Below are 23333 nucleotides of genomic sequence, written 5' to 3' on the forward strand. Positions count from 1 at the left end.
GGTACTACATGAGTTCTGTGATACACAGCACTGCACAAGCAAACTTCTCAACAGGATGCTCAGACATTGTCCCTCTGCTGGAATTTCTATTATCTGCTGCAAACAAATCAGGAGGGCAATAATTAAAAACAGGTTAACAAGTTACCGAATTAGGCCACGCCTCTACCAAAGAGCAGGACACTGGAGGCAAATTCAGAAATTTCTGAACTTACACATTTGCTGTTGGCAGCAACCAAAAGGTCTGGCTTTGCTGGAGCCGAAAGCAGGCTGTGACCATCAGCTGTGTGGTTAAAGCATTTTCACAATATCCTACACTCCCAGAAAGCCGGAGGTCAATGCTCTGCAATCTCAGGAGTTCTGAGGCTGCCCATCAAATGTTTTATTTTCAGCATGAAAATGTATACGGTGATTCTCCATTTGTGCACACGCAGAGGGCAAAAACCCTCCTCAGGGAGCAGATCCCAGAGGAGCCTGCAAGAATTCTTAGTCATAAACAAAACGTGCTACTTAAGAATAGCAGTGCCTCCAACTGAAATGGAACTTGTTGTTAAGGTAACTGAAATTAATACCAACATGAGAGTGCCAAAAATTAGATCTGCAGTTCAAGTCCAGTAGCCAAACCTGCTCCCCACAGCAGCGCTTTATGAACATTGAAACACACACTTTTAAACAGAACAAGTATAAAACAAGTGTACAAATCTGTAATAAGTCAAACTTTATTGTAAACCATTATACAATGTAATTACATCAGATACCCTTAAAAGTTTAAGGTAACACCACTGATTTAACAATATGGTCCAAACACAGGGCAGCAGAATACAGCTCTTGGTTTTGCTCACACAGGCTATACTCTGGATTTACTTAGAAACAAACGCAACGTTCAGTTTGAGACGGATACCCACGCAAGACAAACACACCTACAAAAGAGTCCCTTTTTTAAAGATACTGCAGTTTTACTTTGTAAAACCATAGTAGTAATTTTCAGTAATAGAACTGGAAACTTTACCTAAAAAAAGTTTGCACACCTATGCTGTAGATCTACTCTGACTCGATGTAGCTGAATGTATTCACTTTCATTACTGCTTTCTCCTGTAAAAAACACAGCAAAGTTGCAAACGTGGGTTAGTCAAGCACAGTGGCAGGAATTCCTTGTGATGCTGAGCTCTAGGCAGAGCCCATGCCTCCCTCCCCAGGCACAGCTGGAATCAGAGCAGACACCTGCGGAGGATTGCTTTGCATTGCTCTAATTTGCAACTCAGTTTCTGAGTTTTCCCTGAAGCTATAGTACATTTTAGTTAGCAACATTAACAAACTGCATTTACCTACTTAAAGTAACACAAGGGGACTTGAACATATTAAAGCCAGAACTTGAAAACCACATATTAGACAACACTAGTGTTTTAGGTTTATGCAGATGTGTCACAGGTCAGATTCTAGAAACAGTTAATACATTTGAGTTGACCATTTGTGGTAAATTCAATCTCCGCTAATACTTCTGTGTCTCTTCTTTAAGTTATAACCCCTTTCTCTTACTTCAGCATATACTACATAGCTTATTTTCATTAAACAGAATCACATTTCTTAAGCACAGCCTGAATTAAAGCTTTCCTATGAGCTGTCATGAAGTACGTTTACCAGGCATAAATTTAGAGCAATAATTCGAGGATAATGCAAAGTCACCATGTTCTAGTATTACTACTCGGCCAGCTCTTTATGAAAAGTTTATTTCAGACTGTACAGCCAACACATTTCAATGAACAGTAAAACATAGTGACGCACGAGGCACATACTTCCTTCTCCCACATACAAGCTCTGCAGACAGAGCACTTGCGCTACTTCTACCTACTACGAGTTCCAATTTTTATCTTATAAAGACAGAAACAGCCAATTTTACATTTCCAACTCTTTCACATAATAAAAAGGAATGAATAGGAAAAAAAAAAACCCACCAACAAAACAAACAATTCCTACCCAGTTTTTGTTACTTGGCTAAGATTGTAAATAAATTTACTTTAGTAGAGAAGGGTAGAGCTGATTTTTCACCTCCTGTTACTACTGTGGTATGTAAAATACTTCTGTCTCTTTGGCTCACAGTGCTTTACTACATCATCTCGCTAGGCATATCAAAATCTCAAACCAAGTGACATTAAAGCACTTAAGACATGAACAATTAGGCATTCATATAACTTTGCTACAAACATCTTCAAGAAACTGCTCCATAGTGCTTTACGCTATTTTGTAGTTGGTTAATAAGTTTGAGGTCTGCTCAAAACATTTTTACATGATTAAGGCCATAATTTTATACTAACAGTTCACAGACTAAACATGAGACTAGAAATAGAAATAATTTGATAATTTAAGTAACTGGAGAAAAAGAGGGTAAAGAAGATAAAATGAAAACTTGTACAGTTAATTTGTGTGTGCTGCTCAGTTATCTCTGATGGTTGAGGAGGACAGCAAGGGTTGCACAGTGTTGAACAGCTTTATTTCACTACCTGAAATAGAACAAAGCCTATGCTGAAACATTAAAATGTTGACATTTGCAACCAGAGCCAGTCCTAGCTGTTAAGCCCCTTCCAAAAAGTGAGCTCTGTGAGACTATTCTGTGGATGAAAATGAATTCTTTGAAGTACTGTGCTTTTGAAGATACGCGCCCGCCCAGTGGTAAATAGTCAGTGAAGATGCAAGTCACAATCAATGAGAAAAAACCCCAACAAACAACCCCTAAACCAGAGGCAACACTGATTAGGGACATATTTCCCCCCCCCCCCCCCCTTAGAATAACTCAATTAAGCTTCCATTGTCCTTAGTTTCTAGATTTAGTCTAAAAGAAACACTAGTACTTAAACTTATTGCAGTTATTACATTTCAGTGCACAGTAACAAAGGTCAGTAGCTCAACTAAACGAGCAAATATTAGGGTTGGTAAAATGTCCTGTCTAGCTGGCCGGGCACCTGAAGTCTCAGAGCACTCTGTTCACCTCAGCAGCCAAGCAATGAAAAGCAATGCTGGAATAGTGAAAATAGGTACGGGAGCGCACAGTTCAGTATTTACTAAGGCCCATTTAAGTGGTCTGGATAATAAATCACATTAAGACCTAGTAAATCTATAAAAAACGTAAAAAATCTTAAAAAGTTCTGAGCAGTTTTCCAATGAAACTGTTTGGTTTAAGGCTTGGATCATTTCTGATGTCCAGATACTACAACAGATTTGCAGTTAAGGTCTGTTGTCACCTCTTTGACACATCACCTTGTCCTGCACAAGGTTTAACTGAGCAAGGAAAGCTGTCAGAAACTATCATTGAGAAAACATGCAAAGCTAAAGGATGCCACTGAAAACATGCTTGCTAGGTTTCAGACTAGCATGTGTTGTCAGTTATGAGAAGACAGACACTGAAAATCAGATTATGTAGTAACAATTGTGTTATACCTCTTGGGGTTTTTCTTAAGTACTAAAGGATAATCAGACTTTATGGAAATTAAACAGGAGAAATCTTTTTTCAGTGCATTAAAAATAAGACTGCTTTTCCAACAAAAAACAAGGAACAGAATTAGTTGCAATATTATAGCGAAACTGGTTCAGTCAGGTCACTGTCTTGTACCATGGGCCCTATATAACAAAAAGCATAAGGAACATTTCATCTTTTCTGGGTCATTTGAGAGGTATGCACAAGAGACTTGCAGAAACAGAAATAATTACAGTAATCCATAGATACTAGTTTCACAAATAACCTATCACAACAGATTTTTGCTATACACTAAAGTGCACGTTTGTCAAATACGCAAACACCACCTCCTATTAAAAAAGGTATTGTCAAATTATGTGGTAAGAAGCACACTTAGAACTGCATTTTTTGTCATGTTTGGTGACTTCAGCACTGCCAGAGCTTTTCTCTCTGCACTCCCTTTGTCTTTAACCAGGACACAAGGATAAATAAGATTTTTACTACAATTTTTTTGACCTGTTCTGCACAAAAAAAGGGAACTGTGCCCTTTTTTCTGACAAAGCGAATCTTTAAATACAACTGTATGAAAATATAACTTAAATATAAAATAGTCAAATAGATTTGAGGAGACTTGGAAAAAAATCTTTGTTCCACCTATTAGTTCTATAGGTACCCGGTAACAAGTAAACATTTGTACTTAAAAAAATAACATTAAGTTACAGCTTGTAACCATAAACTATTCTGCTCTAGGAATTATGCTGCAAAAGCCAGTTTTAGTAATAAAACACACTCCTTTAACTTAGTTGATTCTGATGCCTTTTTGAGAATATCTTAAACTGCACCATTGGTAACCACAAGTGAAAGATTGCTGCATCTGCTTCCAGGGATCTTTTCTGACTTGTCAGATACAAATCCCCTTAGCAACTAGTCTGTAATAACGCTGTATTTTTCACACATGATGGAAACACATTCTTGCATATTGGTCAGTGTGTCCTTCGTGCAACTGAACTGGAAGTCTTCTAACCATCGGCGTTCTGTTGGTAGACCTTGCTTTTAAGTCACTTTGTATGAAAAGGGAGACGCAATTGCAACATTAAACCCCACCGACTGAAGTTTTTGCCATGAAACCTGCAAATACACAGGTCGGGGAATTTGTCATACAGGCAGACCAAAACGATGCTTCTTCTTTTTAATGGGTTTTAAGTTGGTCAGTCTACGCAAGTCCTCTTCAGCATCTGATTCCTCCATCTCATCATCTGCTGAAATAAGGATCTAAAAACAAATTTGAGCTTCTGAGTAACATGGATCAAAGTCACATTCTTTCTTCATTCTGCTTTTAACCTTTCTCTTTTTTCATGCTTGCAAAGTACCTTACTATTTACTCAAGAGTGAGCTTACAGAATACAGTTTGGTTTTACTGCCAGTACCATCAAACAACATCAGACATCCCTTCTGGAACCTCTAGTACATTTCAAAGAAAGATGCATATGTATTAATGTCTACTACAGTCACTGACTCTAAACCTAAAGAACTGATAAAGAAAACCCCATATAAATAGTACTGTCTGTAACACAGAAAAGTTATGTTAACCATCTAAAAGCTAAAACAACTTACCTTCAAAGATACCACACATCATCCATCTGAACTGAAAACTGACCACTTAATTCAGAACAAAATTATGCTAAAGCAAGGATACAAATACTTCTTCAACGTCAGGACAGCTGCCTCCCCCAGCTTCCTCTCTTTAAGCTTTAAACTCTCTAAGTTAGAATTGTCTGTTAGTTTTGTATTCTGTGTGGCCTTTCTTAGAAGCATTTGTAACTCTGATATTCACACATATTATGATGTCTTCCTGCTGGTCTGGAGAGAAGATAACTACCGTTAGTGGTCCAACAATGCCATTCTGCTGAACTGGATTTCAACTGCAAATGCTAGGAACTACCATTAGAAGTACATGAGGGATGAACAGGATTGGTACTGTACTAATTGCAATAATTAACTGTACGTACTTCTGACTCTGACTCTTCATGTGATGCTGCTCTCCTGTATCGGACTTTACTTCCATTTCTTGAATCTTGTCCTGCTTCTTTTTCTTCAAGTTTAGCTTTTGTCTTCCCTTTCTTCATGAGAAAATTATCTACTACCCAGAACATTAACGCCTGTTAAGGACAAGGGGGAAGTGACAGTTCAGTTTTCCTCAGAGAAGTGTATGTTCATTTAGTCAGTATTTGGACAGAATTAGGAAAACTTGGCAAAAATTATGAACTGGCCAAACAGGTACAATCTTTTACAGGCATAGCTGATTACACACTGCATGAATGCTCTAGAAAATAGCTACTTTATTCCTTTATAGGACAGAAGAAAATAAGAAAAGTAGCTGTTATTCAGAGTGATCATATATTAACTTTTCACGAAGAAATGTGAATGGTTTAGACAGACATCTTAGTACAACAGACTTTAGGTTTTCAAAGGATAAAAATCAATGCTTGAACAAACTGATGAAAGAAAACACACCAGCAGTCATTAAATACAAGGACACCCACCACCTCTGGTTCTAGTTCCTAAATCCCAGATTGCTAGGAGAGTTTACTTTGGGAAGGATGACTGCTCACTTGCCCTTTCCTTCTGCTCTGTCATAGGCCAGCCACTATTTGCTATGGTCAGACATAGGATACTTCACAGAACAGCTATCCTTAGACCAACTGTTTCCCAAAGCAAATTTCATTGTAATTTTATAACCTCTGTGGCAGTATTTCGGTATTACATTCAATCTACTGAATTCATCATGCCAAAGAAGCATTTCTGCACCTCTCCTGAGCCTGGTTACTTGGCTTAATATGGATTTCAGCTTTGTAAAATCCACATAGCCAGACATTTTATTCATTCTTTAACACCCTTCCTCTTTAAAACTTAAGCACCAAGGTACACTGTGCTTTAAGGACTAATGTTAACTAACAAACACACGGCTGAAAGATATCCAAGTAAACATCTCACAGAAGCATGAAAGTTGTACTAACATTAACAAAGAAGGGAACTATCAGCATGACGATAGCCAGCTCCAACTGGGGGTTCTCTATAGGGTTCAGTAAAGCTACCTGTGAAAAGAAAAGGATTAAGTTCAAATCATAGCAGCATGTGCACATAACTGGATTAGTAAGTGCAATTGTTCATGTACCAGCTATTGCTACAGAAATAATTCATATAAACCAAAAAAAGGACAGCTTTGCAGAAAAGGAAAGTACTTAGGACAGCTTCTAAATCACCACAGATACTAAGTGGGTCTGGCAAGAAACTTCTCTCTGTCATGTTTGTTTACAGAAGTCTGAAAAGCTGTGTTAGAATCATCTCGAACATTTCAGAGCTGCATGTTCCCCAGGAACGGAATTCATAAACAGAACAGAGTTTTACAAAATACACAAGATGGTTCCCAAAGTAGTCCAGAACGCACAATAGGACTAGCTGGTTTTAATGGGCTGTAACACTACACACTATTACTTCGAGTAATACATTGCCCAGGTTCTGTCAAAATTATTACTTATCAGCAACGGCTTCACTAATCCATTGCAAGTTTCTAAAATTTCACAGTCTAGATCTATTAAAAAGGTCAAGCAAGGAAAATTCATTAAAATACTGCAAGTACAAAATAGCTGTAAGTAAGGGTTAAAGAATTAAGAAAAAGAAGAACGACCTTGTGGCTTCAAGAGCACTCAGACAAGGAGATAGAATAAAACTTTATATACTGGAGTACATAAACCCCCCTCCAAAATATGGTGGGATGCTACTGCCAATGGATGCCAGAAAGCCTAAGTAGTAGCCTTAACTAGTGTCCTAATCCAACAAAACCAACATACCAGTACCAGAGTTACATGGCATTGACTGTTGATAGTTATGATGCTTGAGCTGAACAAATAAACACTATTACAAGTCTACTGCTTTACAGCTTCCACCTGAAATTTGTCTGTAAAATGCTGTAAAAATACAAACCTCCTTCCACTGAGGTATAAGCAGCACTATAATGATGATGGTTTTCTCAAATGTCATAATCAATATGTACAGAACACATTGGCCCACCCAAGCAGTGCACTGCAGTGGGTCACCTGCAGGAAAGAAGAAAGGTTCTATATATGCACAGGGTTGATTTGACTTCACAGTAAACATTTTAGAAAAGCAGTTAAGAAGAAGCAGGGCAGCTATGTCCTCTTAAAGTGCCTTCTCCAGCTTCCTTGGTGCTGCTCCTTCCCCTCCCTCAGCCTCACCACAACTTTCATGAACTATCAGTTAGAACCTGAATGTAACAGGACTTTACCCAGTTCAGCAGTACCTGGTTATACGCTCACTGTTTTACATAATCTGATGAAAGCAAGACCGATATAGCCGTGTTAATTTGTTTCTCATCAAATTGTTATTCTTGACCCTCTACCATGAAGTATTAAGTTTCTTAAAAGGGCAACATAGCTGAAGAAAAACATATATCCCTTTAGTCTAAGGTGAGAATTTCTGCTGTTCTCCCAGTGCTACCTTAAACGTATTTTTTTCTCTCTACAAAGTTAGTTACCATAACTAACCAATCATAACTGAAGCAACAAATGCAAGAGATGCTATGAAGAATTTAACTGAACAAAAAAAATTAAGATGATCACATTTTAGTTTCAATCTGAAAGGGTCTGAAACTCTACAGCACTCATTGTGGCAGAGTGAAAACCTGAGTCTATTAAGTTATCTGTCAGGACAGAGCAACAAATATTTGAACATGAAAACTTATGTAGACTACTATGAAAACAATAAGAGGAAAGGACAAAAAAGTAAAGGGATACAAGAGGGCTGATATGCCCAGCAAGTTTCACAGGTGAGCTTAAAGCAGCACTTCACTGGAAACCAAAAGAAAGCTTTGGAGGGAGGTGTTTGCTCTTTGTTCTTCACAACAGCTTCCACATCTTCAAAGCCAGCTTAAAACTTATGGTCTGGGGATGAATAATTAAATAAAATTCAGATGCTTTTATGTATTTGTAATGCAGAGTGGATAGCTGCTACTTCCTTTTCTGAAATACTTCTGAAAGGCTTTCAGTATTAATACTCGGTAATAGTCTTGAGACTTACTGCTTGCTGCTTAAATGCTATGAAGAAAAACATGAATCAGACTGGGGTCCAAAACAAAGAGAACTTTCTAAACAAGTTTTACAGTAAGAGCTAGTGATCAACACCCAATGGCCCAAGAGGAAAATGGTTTAAATGTTCAAGTTTTGCTATTATACACCAGAGTTTATAGCTTCTGTTTAAAAAAAGTTAGAAAATTTAAAAACGGAACCATCAGTATCTAACTTGAGCAACTGTGATTCTTCTGAAGATACAAGGCCTGAATCAGATTTGAGAATGAAAACTTAGCAATTAATTTCTATACTCCACATTTTTATTAGCATTCTCTAGCTTTAACTACCTTTAGCTACAGATCTACCACTGAAACTTTTCCAGTTTATTCTAAGCTCTTTTCCAATCTATATTTAATTTATAAAAGCAGACAGCTATAGCAGTTTGCATCTATTCCAACTCTGTCACATGAGATTTCTGAATGTCCAGAAACTGTGAAACTCTGTATTAAGAGTGTTGTGCACTATCACCAGTGAACGTTTTGTTCAGTGGTGGTTTTGTGCGGACGGTTGTTTGTTTTTCTTGGTGTATGACTGAAATTAGACATTGCATATGTTACATTCTACCTAAGGATTTTGTGTGCCCTACTGCTTCTACAAAATGATCTCTCAGCTCTAATTACAAGCAGGGACAACAGGGGTGTTCTTTAGTTTGAATTTACCATCTCTTTTGACAATGTCCCGAAAGCACCGCTGTAGTTAAGTTGAGGAGATACAGATTGGATGGGTGCATGCACAGTTCTGACAGAAAGCAAAAAAGCTTTCACAATGAGAATGGTTAAGCACTGGAGTAGGTTACACAAAAAGGGTTCTTAAATATTAAACCATGGATAAATTAAAAGCTGGACTGGAGCCACCCTGAACAACCTGCTGCACTTTGAAGTTAACCCTGCTTCAAGCAGGAGGCTGGATCAGATGATCTCTGGAGAAAATTTCCAACTAAGCTTTTTTTACTATTTCATAAACTAGGCAACTCAAGGGAAAAAGTGGAAGTTAATAACATCAGCACAGAGGTGCTCCCAAGAGTATCTGGGACATTTCTACATTCAAAGATTCAGTACACAAACTCAAATTACAGTGTTCCTGTTGAAACCATAAAGCCCCACTTTCTAAAGTCTGACAGTCTCTCAAATTCTGATTTTATACCAGTCATGTATAAACTACATGTCTAGAATAAAACAGCAAGTCAGAAGAAATCTTACTGCAAGAAAAAGTGCGTAAAGACTGAAACAAAAAAAACAGAAACAAAAAACCTAGTCTCTAGTAGCATAAGCTACCTGCATCAGCCACTTTGCAAATTCATGTTTATAGACAGCTCTTGAACAAAATACCTGTGATTCTTCTGTCCTGTAACTTCTCTCTGTTGCTCAAATCCTGAGATGTTTTCTCAAGAAAATGCCAAATCACTCCAAAATAAATTACAAAAGTTTAAAAGTAAGTCCTACCTACCCCATATGGCTCTAAGCCACAAAGAGCTAAGAGGGAAGAGATGCAAAGGTGATTTCTGAGCTTTGCCATCTGAGAAGCAAAGACAAGGAAAGAGACCACAGCATGATTTAGCTGCCGATAGAGCTCATTGTCCCCAAGAGGGATTTGGTCACCTGTTTTCTACTCACAGCAGCTAAAGCAGCCTAAGACAGGAAGGGAAGGAGAACGCAGGGAACATTCTTCTCGCTACAGATCATGACTGCTTTTCTGCTCTTTACATACTCAAACATATTAACTGATTTTGCACTTCTATTAAAATCCAGCTGCTGATGTAACGAATCTGAAAACACAAAACTGGAAATATGAAGACAAATCTAATACTTTAAAATGCTGACATAAAAAAGCCTTTGAGGGAGCGTCATGCTACTTTGCTCAGAAACGAGCGTGCAGTGCTGTTTTGCTGTACAAACAGCAGCCATTTATGAATGCTGGTATTTGGTATCCTTTCCTTGAGGCATTTATGTTGAAAAACTATCCTCCATATAAAGAAGAGGCTTTTAAAGCCAGCAGGACAGTGCTATTTTTGTGACAGCTTCAAGTAGTGAATCACTAGGGATCAAGTAAGAGCTAAGAAGGGAAATGAGCTCACAGTGAGAATTAACTTAAGACAAATGATTATTTAGGCTCTAGAAACATAAACATCACTCAATCACAAGAAGAAACTTGTCAGGGGTGTGGGGGAGAGACACGGACTCCTGTTGGCCCCTGCTTGCAAACAAACTGAAATCACTCTGATCTCCAAGCTGAGGATTTGACTTTACCACTTCGGATAAAACGCCTCAAGTTTCCAATACCTCTCAATAAGCAGATACTTCACTACCCATGCAGGCTAAACATCCGTATTTCATTGCAAAATACTAAGTCTAAATACACTTGTGACCCCACAGGACTAAACTTTAGCTCCCTCTTCTACCCTACTTAATTATTTTAAATAATCTTATGAAAAATAAGTTTTCTCGGGGCCAAAGTGAAAAATTTTAAATAAAATGGTGACATGAAGGTTGTTACTTCAGAAGCACCAGCAGTATTTAACAGAAGAGGGCAGCAAACAATCTAATGCAACTTGTCCTTTTAGACACATTTCTAACATAGTCTAACCCTACTAACCTCACAGCCATTACCAATAAATTTCCATCTGCTATTTGTCTTTATACCAGAAGGCTCTCCCACATGATTAACAGAAATCAGATTTACAATATGTTTTTTAATAGTCTTTATGATGGCTTGATTAAAACACCAACACACTAAGGCTGGGACAGCACATTAATGAAGATACAGAAAAGAGTCGCTAATAAAATGATCTGATATTGGAAAGAACAACGAAGTAAAGCGGACTCAGACAATTTCATACGTAGCTTACACACACACACACACACACACACACACACACAGAGAAATACTTAGAATCACAGAATAGTTAGGGTTGGAAAGGACCTTAAGATCATCCAGTTCCAACCCCCCCTGCCATGGGCAGGGACACCTCGCACTAAACCATGTCACCCAAGGCTCTGTCCAACCTGGCCTTGGACACTGCCAGGGATGGAGTGTTCACAACCTCCCTGGGCAACCCATTCCAGTGCCTCATCACCATAACAGGAAAGAACTTCTTCCTTATATCCAGTCTAAACTTCCCCTGTTTAAGTTTTAACCCATTACCCCTTGTCCTGTCACTACAGTCCCTAATGAAGAGTCCCTCCTCCCCAGCATCCCTATAGGCCCCCTTCAGATACTGGAAGGCTGCTATGAGGTCTCCACGCAGCCTTCTCTTCTCCAGGCTGAACAGCCCCAACTTCCTCAGCCTATCTTCATACGGGAGGTGCTCCAGTCCCCTGATCATCCTCGTGGCCTCCTCTGGGCTTGTTCCAACAGTTCCATGTCCTTTTTATGTTGAGGACACCAGAACTGCACACAATGCTCCAGGTGAGGTCTCACGAGAGCAGAATAAAGGGGCAGGATCACCTCCTTCGACCTGCTGGTCATGCTCCTTTGGATGCAGCCCAGGATACGGTTGGTTTCTGGGCTGCAAGCGCACACTGAAGCCGGCTCATGTTCATTTTCTCATTGACCAGCACTCCCAAGTCCTTCTCCTCAGGGCTGCTCTGAATCTCTTCTCCGCCCAGCCTGTAGCTGTGCCTGGCTTGATAAACAAGATCTCCTGATTCAGAATCATAATAATGGATCAGTTGCAGGCCACCTCCACCACAGAACACAAGTAACAAGGTTCACTTGTTGATTTTAAGGGCTGAGTTGCTTCATTCACAGATGCCTCACAGCTAATTAAAATAAAATCAGGTTCATTTTTGAAGTCAGTAAGAGATAGAATGAATACGCTCCCCACATCTTCCCATCCACACAGACTTCTTATTGTTAAAAGGACATTAAAATGAGAACAGACTACAGAGAAAAAAACCCCAGAATGCTATTTATTAGGAAGAAATAAAATCTGGTATTTGATGCGATTACAAATGCCTATGTATAATTTTAATAGATACACCAAGTTTCTTTACTCTGAGTGGAAAGCCAATTTTCTATGGGCTATAATCTGTTGAAACATCTTTAAATGGCATCAATCCAATCAACTATGAGAAAATGGGACTTTGGGCAACAATCTGAAAGCTCAGTCAGAAGGGGTATCACAACAATGGCTCAGCCCTTTCCTTGCCCTTTAATCCCTTAGAGACCCAAGTCTGAAGACTGATCTGGGGGAACTATTCTACATATGGTGAAGTTTCTACTCTTTGAATCAGTTCCACGAAGAGTCAGATGTTCACCAGGCCAAAGAAAAGAGTGGAAATACTGGACTGTGGCATGTGGCAATAAAAAGCAGATAAACAGAGCTGTGACACTGCTGATTTAAACAGCTTGAATGGCCACAAATGTTACCCTAAAAGATACACATTAAATCTACATAAATCTAAGGAAAAAAAAAAAAAAAAAGCCCTAATGGCGTATACAGTTATTTCTCCTAAGATAGATGCTTGTCATCACCCCTATTTTAAACCTCTGGCATTAAAGCAAATAGCAGTTAATGCTATTCAGTTGTAAACTTCCCAAGCTTTTGAAATAGTTCATCTTGGCAAGGCCTTTAGTTACTTATTCTTAATTCTGTCAGCCACTTAGGATATTTAAAACAAAAGAAACCTACAGACCCTGAAAGCCTACCAATGGTAACTATGGAATTGCTATGAAAGCTTTTACTTATCTTTTTTTTTTTTTCCCCAAACCATAGGGAATTTTTGTTTCTCTCTGATGAAGAGCCATAACTGCTGGCTTACGAGGCAATCTCTCCACCCATTCCTATCTCAAGGAGCTTCAAATGTAATTTTTAGCATCTATACAGAACTTCCATTCCCAACCAGCCAGACTAAGCAATCTGAAAATAACAGGTTGAACAGAATTAAATATTGATATGTATGATACCCATTTGCATCTGCAAATCCACAACCTGTGCACATCAGTGGACTTCTGTAGCTACCATAATGGAAGATAAACCCCACAGCTTCTTGTGAAAGTGATTTCACTAGCCTATTCCCTAACCTGCTCAAAAAACATGCATTTTTCATCAATGATACAAACCCTACATGCAGGAGTTTGAGTGATCATTACTTTAAGACAAGCACAGGTCATCTTGCCATTCTCTTCACTGAAGGTACATGGCTGTTTATTTTAAAGAGCGCTGGCAGAGCTCTTAGCCCCTATCTTCAGACAATGGCACGTGGTTCAGTGAAGGCTTTAATAGGAAATGACCTTCCACGTATCATTTATTTAAAAGTGCTTCAGAGTAAATGTATCAGGCTGTTATTTTTTCCACGACATCAGCCACTATCACAATTTGTTCATCACTCCCAAAAAATAAAAAGGATGTTCAAGCAGTTGCTGTAAACTTGCTAAATGCTTAGAGACTTGCTGAGCTTAATAACGCAGAAGGTGCATGCCGACATACAGAACTTAAAAGAACCCTTATGAGAAGTCAAATGTTAAGATGACCATTATAATCATTGTGTAATGATTTTAAGATGAGTTGGCCATTAGCTGAAATATTCTGAGATTCCATCCTGAAAGTCATTTCAGTGCAAGAACAGAAACATTTACCATATTCACCAAAGCGAAGGGACTCCCACTGCTGCCACTCCACAATGCTGCTGACTGCACGTATACCAATGTAGATTAACAGCATCCCTAATGTGGCATCTAACAAGAAGTTGATAAGGTACCTGAAAGGAAAAATGCAAAAGAAAACAAGGAGCAGGGTCCATTTTATTCAAGGTTTAGTGTATTTTAACACCGTGATGGCTAGAAGATCTGTACATACGTTGAGTAGCCAAAGTATTGAAAATAATAATTTACCACTTCCATAATGACATTAGCCTAAAATTTAAATAGTTTTAGAAGGGTCTCAATATTTTGTTTCTGTCAAAGTTAAGCTCCAGCCTCTATTTTCATGTGTGCACCTACATACTCTATATAAATGCCAATATTAATTTTACTCCTTTAAATTAAATCCAGATTTCCATTACACTGTTGCTCAGGTCACTCTGCATGGAAAGCCTGCATCTGAGTAAAATTAAAGGAAGAAGAGGAAAAGGAATCTTACTTCTGCTTCAAGCAACTGAAGATCACTATGAGTTTCAAATTAATTCTTAATTTCATTAAATGGTTCACCTGAAATTTAGAGCATTTTGTAAGTGAATCTGGTTTTTATTTGCTATCACCAAATGTACTGAATGAAACAGCAGCTGAGAAAGAGCCAACTATAAGACACACAGTAAATCCCTGCTACTGAGATTCTTATTTGGTAATTCCAAATAGTTAAGGTAAACTCTAAAGCTATAGGAACTTATCTGCACAGACAAAAATAGCAAATCAGAGAACTGTGGGCTTTTGTTAGCTGTGTAGCAAATCCCTGGGGACAAAACTATGAGAAAATGGAAAGCAAAGAAAGAATATGTGCGTTCAGATTAGTAAAGGAGGAGTTGTTCTGACCCCAAAATCCCATTTAAGAGCAGCTCAAGAATACAAATGAAGTGCTCATGCCCTTATTCGGCCAAGACTTACCCATAAACTTCAAAAAAAAAAAAAAAGTTATCTTCTAATAGCTGTGTGTCTGACTGAAGTTTTAATGAACTTCATATTGGACGAACGTTAAACCCAAGGTTTAGTGTTTGGCAGAGGAACGGCAGCGTTTACAAGAACACAAGTCATTCTAAGGCCACAAGGGGCTGCTCTAAGCCTACAGCAGGAAGGCAGCCATCAGGAGCAGGGAGAAGAGATGTGCCAACAGCTATTTCACATCAAATTACAGAGCAGGCCATGTATGCCCGATATTCCCAAGCACATCAGGCTCAGTACACGTAGGTAACATGTTCGTTCTGTCATGCACTGCATTAACCCTGCTCAGGTGTAACCGGGGCACTGGCACTGACAACACAAACTGCCGCCACTACCAGATAAATGCATTTGGCTGAGTTCAGTGAGTAAAAGGCTGGATTCACACAACCTTCCCGGTGTGCCGTGCACAACCAGCCCACTACCCTGGGGGAGGTACACAAGGAGGGTGCCGTTTGCTTGTTCTACTTACAATTCTTCAACCAACCACCCATCTGCCGAGGTGTTTTAACAGATGTTTTATCAGCTTTGATATTATCACACACCTGCCTAAACTACAGCACTACATCCCCAAACACAAATAGCAACTTCCAATTGTAGTTTTTTTCCAAGCTTTGAATCATGATGCTTTCCAAAAGTACATTTTCTGAGTTTGTTCTGAAAACAGCCCACAAACTACAAACCAGGAAAGAACAGAAAACTATCCACGTTTGAATTTCCTCAGTAACATTATTACTATTTAAAGTCACAGACAGAAACATTGCTTTTACTCACTAATTTTGACGCACTTGGCACTTAGAATGTAGTTTTCCCAAGAAAAAAACAAGTGGCTTTGGTTAATACTACATCCTATTTTTTTTGCTAACAAGGAGGACCTGTGTCCTTGTCCAAGAAATTACACACTATTTCTGTTATCCTGAGAACACTGAAGAACAGCTCTCTGCCTCACCCTCTTGGTTTGTATCATGTTACACGAAGTGGCATTTGAAAATAAAGCTATGTAGAGTGCACTAAAACGTGTAGAATAGAACACGTTAGGAAGCCCTTCATTTTGAAAACTCAGCACACAGCACAGCTATTTTCAATTTTAAAATACTTAAGCTTTACCTGTAAATGCTAACCATTTTAGGCAAGCTGTGGTAAGCTTCCTCAAATATGTATTTCAGTATATAAAACCAGAATGAAAGCAATTTGCACCTGCCAGTTTTTAAATCTATCAGGGTAAGCAAGGAAAAATCCTACAATGATGCCTGATATTACTGTAACTCTCAATTATCATTTAAACTTTACAGTTACTGTGTTAAAATAAATGCATTTTCCCCACCATAATGGTTTATGGGGGGAAGAGAAAAGCAGTGTTTTACTTGGTCATTTATAGCATATAAGAACGCAGAAGAAACTGAGGAGGAATAAGGGAAATAAAACAGGCTTGTGAAGCAACACAAGCATTTCCTTGGGCTGTGTAGCTTCTTTGTTTAGCAAAGGACAACAGAGAGCAGATGCCATTGAAGGACCTGGATTGCTTTTAAAGGGCACATTATCAGGCTTTTAAAAGTAATTTCACAGCTTCTATTACCAGGAACGTGTAAGCTTCTTTGAGCATAAGCCCTATAAAGAACAAACCCAAACAATTACCATTTGCTTCAGGAGCTCCCGTAAAGAGCCTGGCAGGGTCTTAGTCATAAAATCTTCAGGTTTAATATACTACAGTGAAATGCTTATCTACTTAGTCACACTGCTCCAAGCGTGACATTGCAAAATTAATTTGTGCACTAACTGCCAGGGTATGGAGCAGTATTTCCTGTTTTAACCTAATGAAACAATACTGCAGTAGCTACTGTAGGGTTTAGAAGAAAATACAAGCATGAATGATTTCTGCTAAGTATCCCTGAAAGCAACCTGACTTTCTATTAAAGTCCTGCTGCATTGAACAGCTGGAGGTTAGTGGACACAACTTTATATTCATTACCTTTGGTCCCTAGCACCTCCTCCAGCAAACAGACTCATGTTACAGCCTGCATCCTAAATCCTCATTCATTAACTGGAAGGGGAGAAGTAGTAAGAGTTTACTCTTGGTCTAAAATATCTATACACAGCCCCCCCCCCGAAAAACTCTCAGGTCCTGCCAGCCATGAACTGAAAAGAACCTTGATTAACTCAGGTTAAAGCACAGGTTTTTGAAAGTGATTTTTAACACGAAAATAGGTTGCTCAGCCCTATCTTGCATTATTGCCCAGGTACAGCACCAAACACAACTGCAGAACTCCCATAAAGACCGATATTCTGAATTTAAACACTTACAGTGAACAGGGGTCTTCTTCTGTAAGGTCTGATAAATAGACATTTGCGAAGTGGATGAATAACATCCCTATGGCTTGCTTGGAAGTATCTAAAAACCTGTACAGAGTCAAAACAGTTTTTAAGACAGACAAAAATGCTTACGTGACAGCCAGACACTGCAAATTTATGTTAATTAAAATTCCATCTCAATTATTCATTTTTTTTCTTCAACTGAGAACACCAGAATGATGAAGTGCCCTGGAATTTAGCTTATTTAACAATGTTCCATTTTAAATTCTGCCCCCTTTTTTTTCCTTGAACATTGCAAACAATAAACCAAATCACACTAACTTGAAACCTTACCATTGTAAATTTCAAGTCCAGAGATATCCTCTTGGTATCATATGCATTATTCAAGAGCTAATCCTCACTAAACCTAGCTAAGTCTTTAATAACCTTGTGTAAACATTGAGTATCCCAGTCTCATGAGATATTTCAGTCCCTTTATGTTTATGCATTTTTAGCGAGGACAAAACCAACATCCTCATCATGTGCTTGCTGGTGAGCAGTTTAATAGCTGACTAATAATGAGTTGTTTAGCTAGAGTACCTTGCTAAAAAGCTAACATTTTTCAGCCAAAAGCATGAAGTGGTCTCACTGATTTTTATCTGTAGTACAACAGCTTAGACCACACTACAAAATAATTACAACCTTGAAAGCTTCAGAGAAAATAGTTTGCTATTTACAGGGAAAAACAGAAAAAAAGCACTTAGGTACTGATTCAGTATTGACTCCAATCTTTTACCATCACCCTTTGCACAAAACCAAAATTACCAGTGGATGTTTCACAAGATGTTAAATAAAGGAATTGTGTAAAAAGTATTCTGTAGGCATGTGTTCTTTATAACAGACCAGCATCCCTTCTGTCTGTTGTTTCCTGGTCTAAACAAAGATCCAAACGCCCCAACAGATACAAACATTTTATGCCTGAATTCATCTCCCCTCCCTAATAACTTTGTCTTAAACTTCATTCTCTTACATTCATTGCATGACATAGACAGCAGAATGTTGGAGATGAGGCAGGAAGCCTGTGAGTTCCTTAGCAAGTCCCACAACAAGATTCATTGCTTAAAAATTAAGGGTTATCACTCCACTCATTAGAATTTCAGGCTGACGTAGGCCACAGTACACAAGACTTTGTATTTATTTTTTCAATGAAATAAAGGTCAGGGTTAGTTTTGAAAAGCAGCATTGTACAAGATGAATTTAAACCACTGAACTCTTCAACAACTGGAATGACTGCTTAACATTCACCCCAGTCTCAAAATTAGTACAGGCTGCGTTGGCATTGCTACAATCCAACAACCTTTAAGAAGTAATAAAAACAAATACACTTTTTAGACCTTGTTTCTGTCATAGTTTATATATTTGTATCTTTCACCACACAGTTTTCTATATTATGTATAGCAGGATAGCTACAGAACATGGAATTTTGTTTAAGCCCAGCTGAGAGCTTCTTGTAAGCTTACGGAAGTTTGTGCATGTTCAGATCTCTGGGCAACTGCAAGTTTCCACCTTCAGAAGAAGTACAACTTGAAGGTTTATGTCTAAATACACATCTCTGTACAGATTCCTGGAAATGCTTAGTAAGAAAGAACTAGTAGAGAAACATGCAGAAGATGCCTGCATTGACTTATGTATTTTGTTTTTGTTCCTCACTGTTAGTCACTGATTTCTTGTCATCGTTTTTCTTCAATCATCATATGCAAAAACCCCCATTTTCTTCAATTTCTAACACATGCAAGAAACAACAAAATTAAGAATAAAGCATGCACAAACATACCATATCTTCCAGGGACGTCGTTCATGCTTTGGTTCTCGGAAGCGTTTTACTAAGGAGAAAAAAAGAAAGCAAATAATTGAAGACAATCGGGAATTCCCAAAGCCCCCAAAACAAAAAGTGAAAGCAAATCAGTTTGCTGAAATGGTACCTTCTTCAATAAATGACATCTTACGCAACAGCATTTCACTTTCTCAACTCCAAGGATAACTTTCAAAGAAACTGGCTCCCTTCTGTCACCTTCAAGCTCCTAGAGATCCATCATCTGACTGCCAATATACCTCACTTGAAAACAGCTATTACCAACACCATTTCACTGGCCTTAGCTTTTATGACTGCCCATCCAGAAAACCTAATTTCCAAAAGGAAAGCAGGTATTAGAAAAACCCGTTTCTTTTGCTCACTAGAGTTCAAAAGTCAAATTGGAAAGTATTCTCGCAATACAGGGGCAATCTGTAATATCACTAATAAATCAAGTGAATTAGTAACAGAACAAATGTATTCTCTGACAAAGCATATTTATTTTACGGATGACAAATAAGACTTTTGTGGGCAAGCTGAATTGCAAAAGGAAAGCAGGGCAGACGTTTTAGTCAGATAATCCCTTCACAAAAAGGTTGGTACTATTAACCCCCCCCCCCCCCCCAAATCCAGGATTAAAATCAATGCCAACTATACAAAGCCACAGAAATAGATGAATTTGACTATTTCAATCTTGATACAATTTACAACACAAACTGTTTGGGTATCGGATTGAAAGCTCCTCACACCCCCTGCCCTGCTACTCCCAGGTACTATTTTCTCAGGAAATTCCATTCTTAACTCTTTCTGAGCAAGAAAATCCTTTTTCCCTACTGGGAACTCACGCTGAGCCCTGGCCACCTGGAACAGGATGCTGGGGCAGCCTAATCTCTGACAGATCTGGCCTAACCCAGATTTGTTTTCTGTTACAGCTGCAAGATACCTATTCCTTATAGATCATAAAGACAGACCAAAGATATGGAGTATAGCAAAGCCTTTCGCCAAGGATGGGTTTTATGCATGGGTTTAACATATGGGTTTAAATTCCTTCTTCTGCCAAAGGCTGCGTCACCCACCAGCTCCTTCCACAGAAATCTTGAAAAATAATTATTTAGGCTCTTATTTGAGTTCCCCCAAAACATCAACGGGATTCTACCCTGCTCCTCCAGGTAGCAGCAAGGAATTCAAGTTTCAAATAGGATGCTGCATATAATTTATGCATATATTTTAGTGGGAGGTATCCCTGCCCATGGCAGGGGGTTTGGAACTGCATGATCTTAAGGTCCTTTCCAACCCTAACTGTTCTATGATTCTATGATAAAATTATGCTCACCTAGCTTACAAGCCTTTAAAACACATGCTGGGTTATGAACCAATCACAACTTCTTCACAAAGGAAGGCAATATTCCCCAAAGTCAACCTCATACACATAATACGGCATTAATATTATTACCCAAATTCCTTAAAATGGACAAATAAAAATTCACCTCCAAGGTGGAGGGGCAGTGTTTGCAGGGAGCACCAAGCTAACAACTTGCCATTTTACTGTCTGCCACCACCTCTGACAGCGGAGAAAGAAACTGTGTTTCACCCCCAGATAACGCAACCGTTGGAAATTAAGAAGTGACAAGAAGAAAAGCCTGAACACTTACACCAAAGATGAAGCTGTAATATCAACATTTGCCAGCAGTTTAATCTGTGAATCACATGCTATAAATACAAAACTTCTGTTGCAAATGAGCAGCACCCAGCTAAGTTAACCGCTTTGCTGTTTATGACAAGGCCTCCCCAGTCACACTATGGATCACCTTAATTAGTGACCCTTCTACACAACAAGAAGCCACAAAGCATCACAAAATAAATGCAAGAAGCAGAAGTTCCAACTTACTGGGATTTGCGCAAGATGCAGACAAAATGGGAATTAAACTGGTAAGATCTGAATACTTCTGGAGGAAAGGGGGGGAATTCCAAGCTCAGGCTTTTGTCTGTAATTACTATGAAGAAGTTGTATAAGCCTTTGAATTATTTCTTTGAAGTATTCACCAAAAAAATCATTTTGGAAGAGAATATTCCAAACCAATTCAACTAACACCATTTCCAGTTTTATCCACTGAGAAAAGACTTCAGAAAGTCCATGTTTCCCCAGCCAGCTCTTGAAAACGTCAGAATTCATTTGAGTTATCATTAAACAGAAAAGTTAACTTTGAAAGCTTCTACAGATGTCTTTTGGGAATGTATTAAATGGCTGATCACACCACAAACTTCTAACCCCCAAGTTAAATGAGACAGTATGTTCAAATGCTTTAGGAGGTGATGCCTGATGAATATGTTACCTGTACACTTGAAGGCCTGATGGATCCATATGAAACAGTTTGCTTGCTCAGCCTAGTTTCTTGCAGCTGTGCCTGCAAGCATCAGGTATTTCTGACATACACAGGTATTGCCAGGAATTCCCTTACATCCCCCTGATGCAGTATGCAGGTTACATTGCCTGTGTAGCACAATATACTATCACTTCAGAGTGGTTCAAGTTGAGAGCAATTTCACTTCTTCCCCAGCAAGGGAGCATGTTTTCTGTATGGCTAGAGACAGCTGAGGCCTTCCCACTAAGTAAATTGAGCAAAACCCCCTCAGACTGTAAATAACCACACTGGTAAGCCCAGGATTAATAGCATGTTTGCTATTAATACACTAATTGTGCAACTAAAACCCAGCATTCCCCCCCCCCCCCAATAAAGATTCTGCAAATGTTTTAAGGATCTCACAAACTGGGGAGGGGAAAGCAATTCTTCCCACTGCCCACCTCCAGTAGATGTCATCATTGTAGGCACACTCAGCTCTCAGTCCCATTCTCAGTCTCCCTTGGCAGTCTCCATTGCCTCACTGTAAACTCGGAGATGTGCACTGGTGTGTGTGGCAGCTGACAGATGGATCTCAAGCTGCCAACTTCTCACTGAGGAGGTGTGACCACTCCATATGCTTCAATTCGGAGTGTTACACTCGCACTAGCAAGAATTCACCATATTTAATATTAATTAACTAATAATATTCAAAATTTCATGCTGAATTATAAATGAAGAAAGCAGCACTGCTTGTTTATACATTCAGTGCCAGAATTTGTCAGGAAAGGAAATAAAAGCACTTCTGCCAACAGGCATGTGAGCTGCCAGATGGACCGATAACAGATAAGCATATAAGGCAGAGTATTGTTAATACAAAATCCAAGTTCATTAAATTGTCTTCCCATTTCATTGAAAGTCTAGGAATAATTAATTCCAGAGTACTGTGGAAGGCTTTCTAACAGTTAGAAACATAGGAGTTTTGCAATCAGTATTCCAGAAAACTGAACACTCACAGGGTCATATATAAGAACAGAAACAAGAAATAAAGTAAATCTCTCCAAAATGTCAATACAAAAAGCAACACTTGAACCTGGTACCTGGAATTCTCTCGCTCTTTCAGCTCCTCCAAAAGTACCATGGGGAATATTTTGCTGATGTGAACTAACTTCAATATGGATTCAAGAACTCCCATCAAGTTTCTGGATGGCTGCTCTTGTAGCAGCACAGAACTGGCCTGCCTGAGATGTCCAAAATGCTTCTACATAGCATGTATTGCATTTCTTAAGACTATTCAAAATGCTTGATGTCCTCTGCAGCTGTACAGTAACACTGCTCTTCTAAGGAGAGAATTGGGAGGAATTTCACCTGTATTTCCAGTGCTTCTCAAAACATTCAAAAAACAAGTCAAAGACAAAGCGTGTGAAAACTGTTTTGTTTCATAAACCTCCGATACATCTCTGTCATCAGACCTCAGCAAAGTGACAGCTGAGGTAGCCAAACAGGAGAAGAAAACCCAAAGGAGGAAAGGTTAGTAAGGGTAAGGTGACATCTGCACATCACACATGCAAACCTGCTCATGAGCATGGGCAGTTTCAGCCAGGATGGAATCGGAGCCTTCTCATGGGTGCACAGGCAACTGGCACAAGAGCCACAAGTTACAGCCAGGG

General features: G+C 38.9%; 1 protein-coding gene across 2 annotated transcripts in view; it reads right to left on the reverse strand.

The window, feature by feature from the left end:
- Positions 1-692: 692 nt before the first annotated feature.
- Positions 693-23333, reverse strand: part of STIMATE (STIM activating enhancer) — a 36331-nt gene continuing 13690 nt past the window's right edge. Inside the window, exons 2-8 of one of the 2 annotated variants that reach the window (XM_061357302.1) lie at positions 19307-19355; positions 17485-17580; positions 14170-14291; positions 7430-7542; positions 6463-6540; positions 5455-5604; positions 693-4717 (exon numbers count right to left, since the gene is read on the reverse strand). In XM_061357302.1, coding sequence (XP_061213286.1) covers positions 4601-4717; positions 5455-5604; positions 6463-6540; positions 7430-7542; positions 14170-14291; positions 17485-17580; positions 19307-19355 — 725 coding nt within the window. In that variant the 3' untranslated portion in view covers positions 693-4600. The remainder of the gene's footprint in view (positions 4718-5454; positions 5605-6462; positions 6541-7429; positions 7543-14169; positions 14292-17484; positions 17581-19306; positions 19356-23333) is intronic. The other variant, XM_061357303.1, reaches the window with a different exon arrangement.

The sequence above is a fragment of the Neopsephotus bourkii genome, unplaced genomic scaffold (assembly GCF_033783945.1).
Source record: "Neopsephotus bourkii isolate Nb327-2 ecotype Australia unplaced genomic scaffold, CSIRO-AGI_Nbou_v1 NB_887, whole genome shotgun sequence".
In the NCBI taxonomy this organism is placed as follows: domain Eukaryota; kingdom Metazoa; phylum Chordata; class Aves; order Psittaciformes; family Psittacidae; genus Neopsephotus; species Neopsephotus bourkii.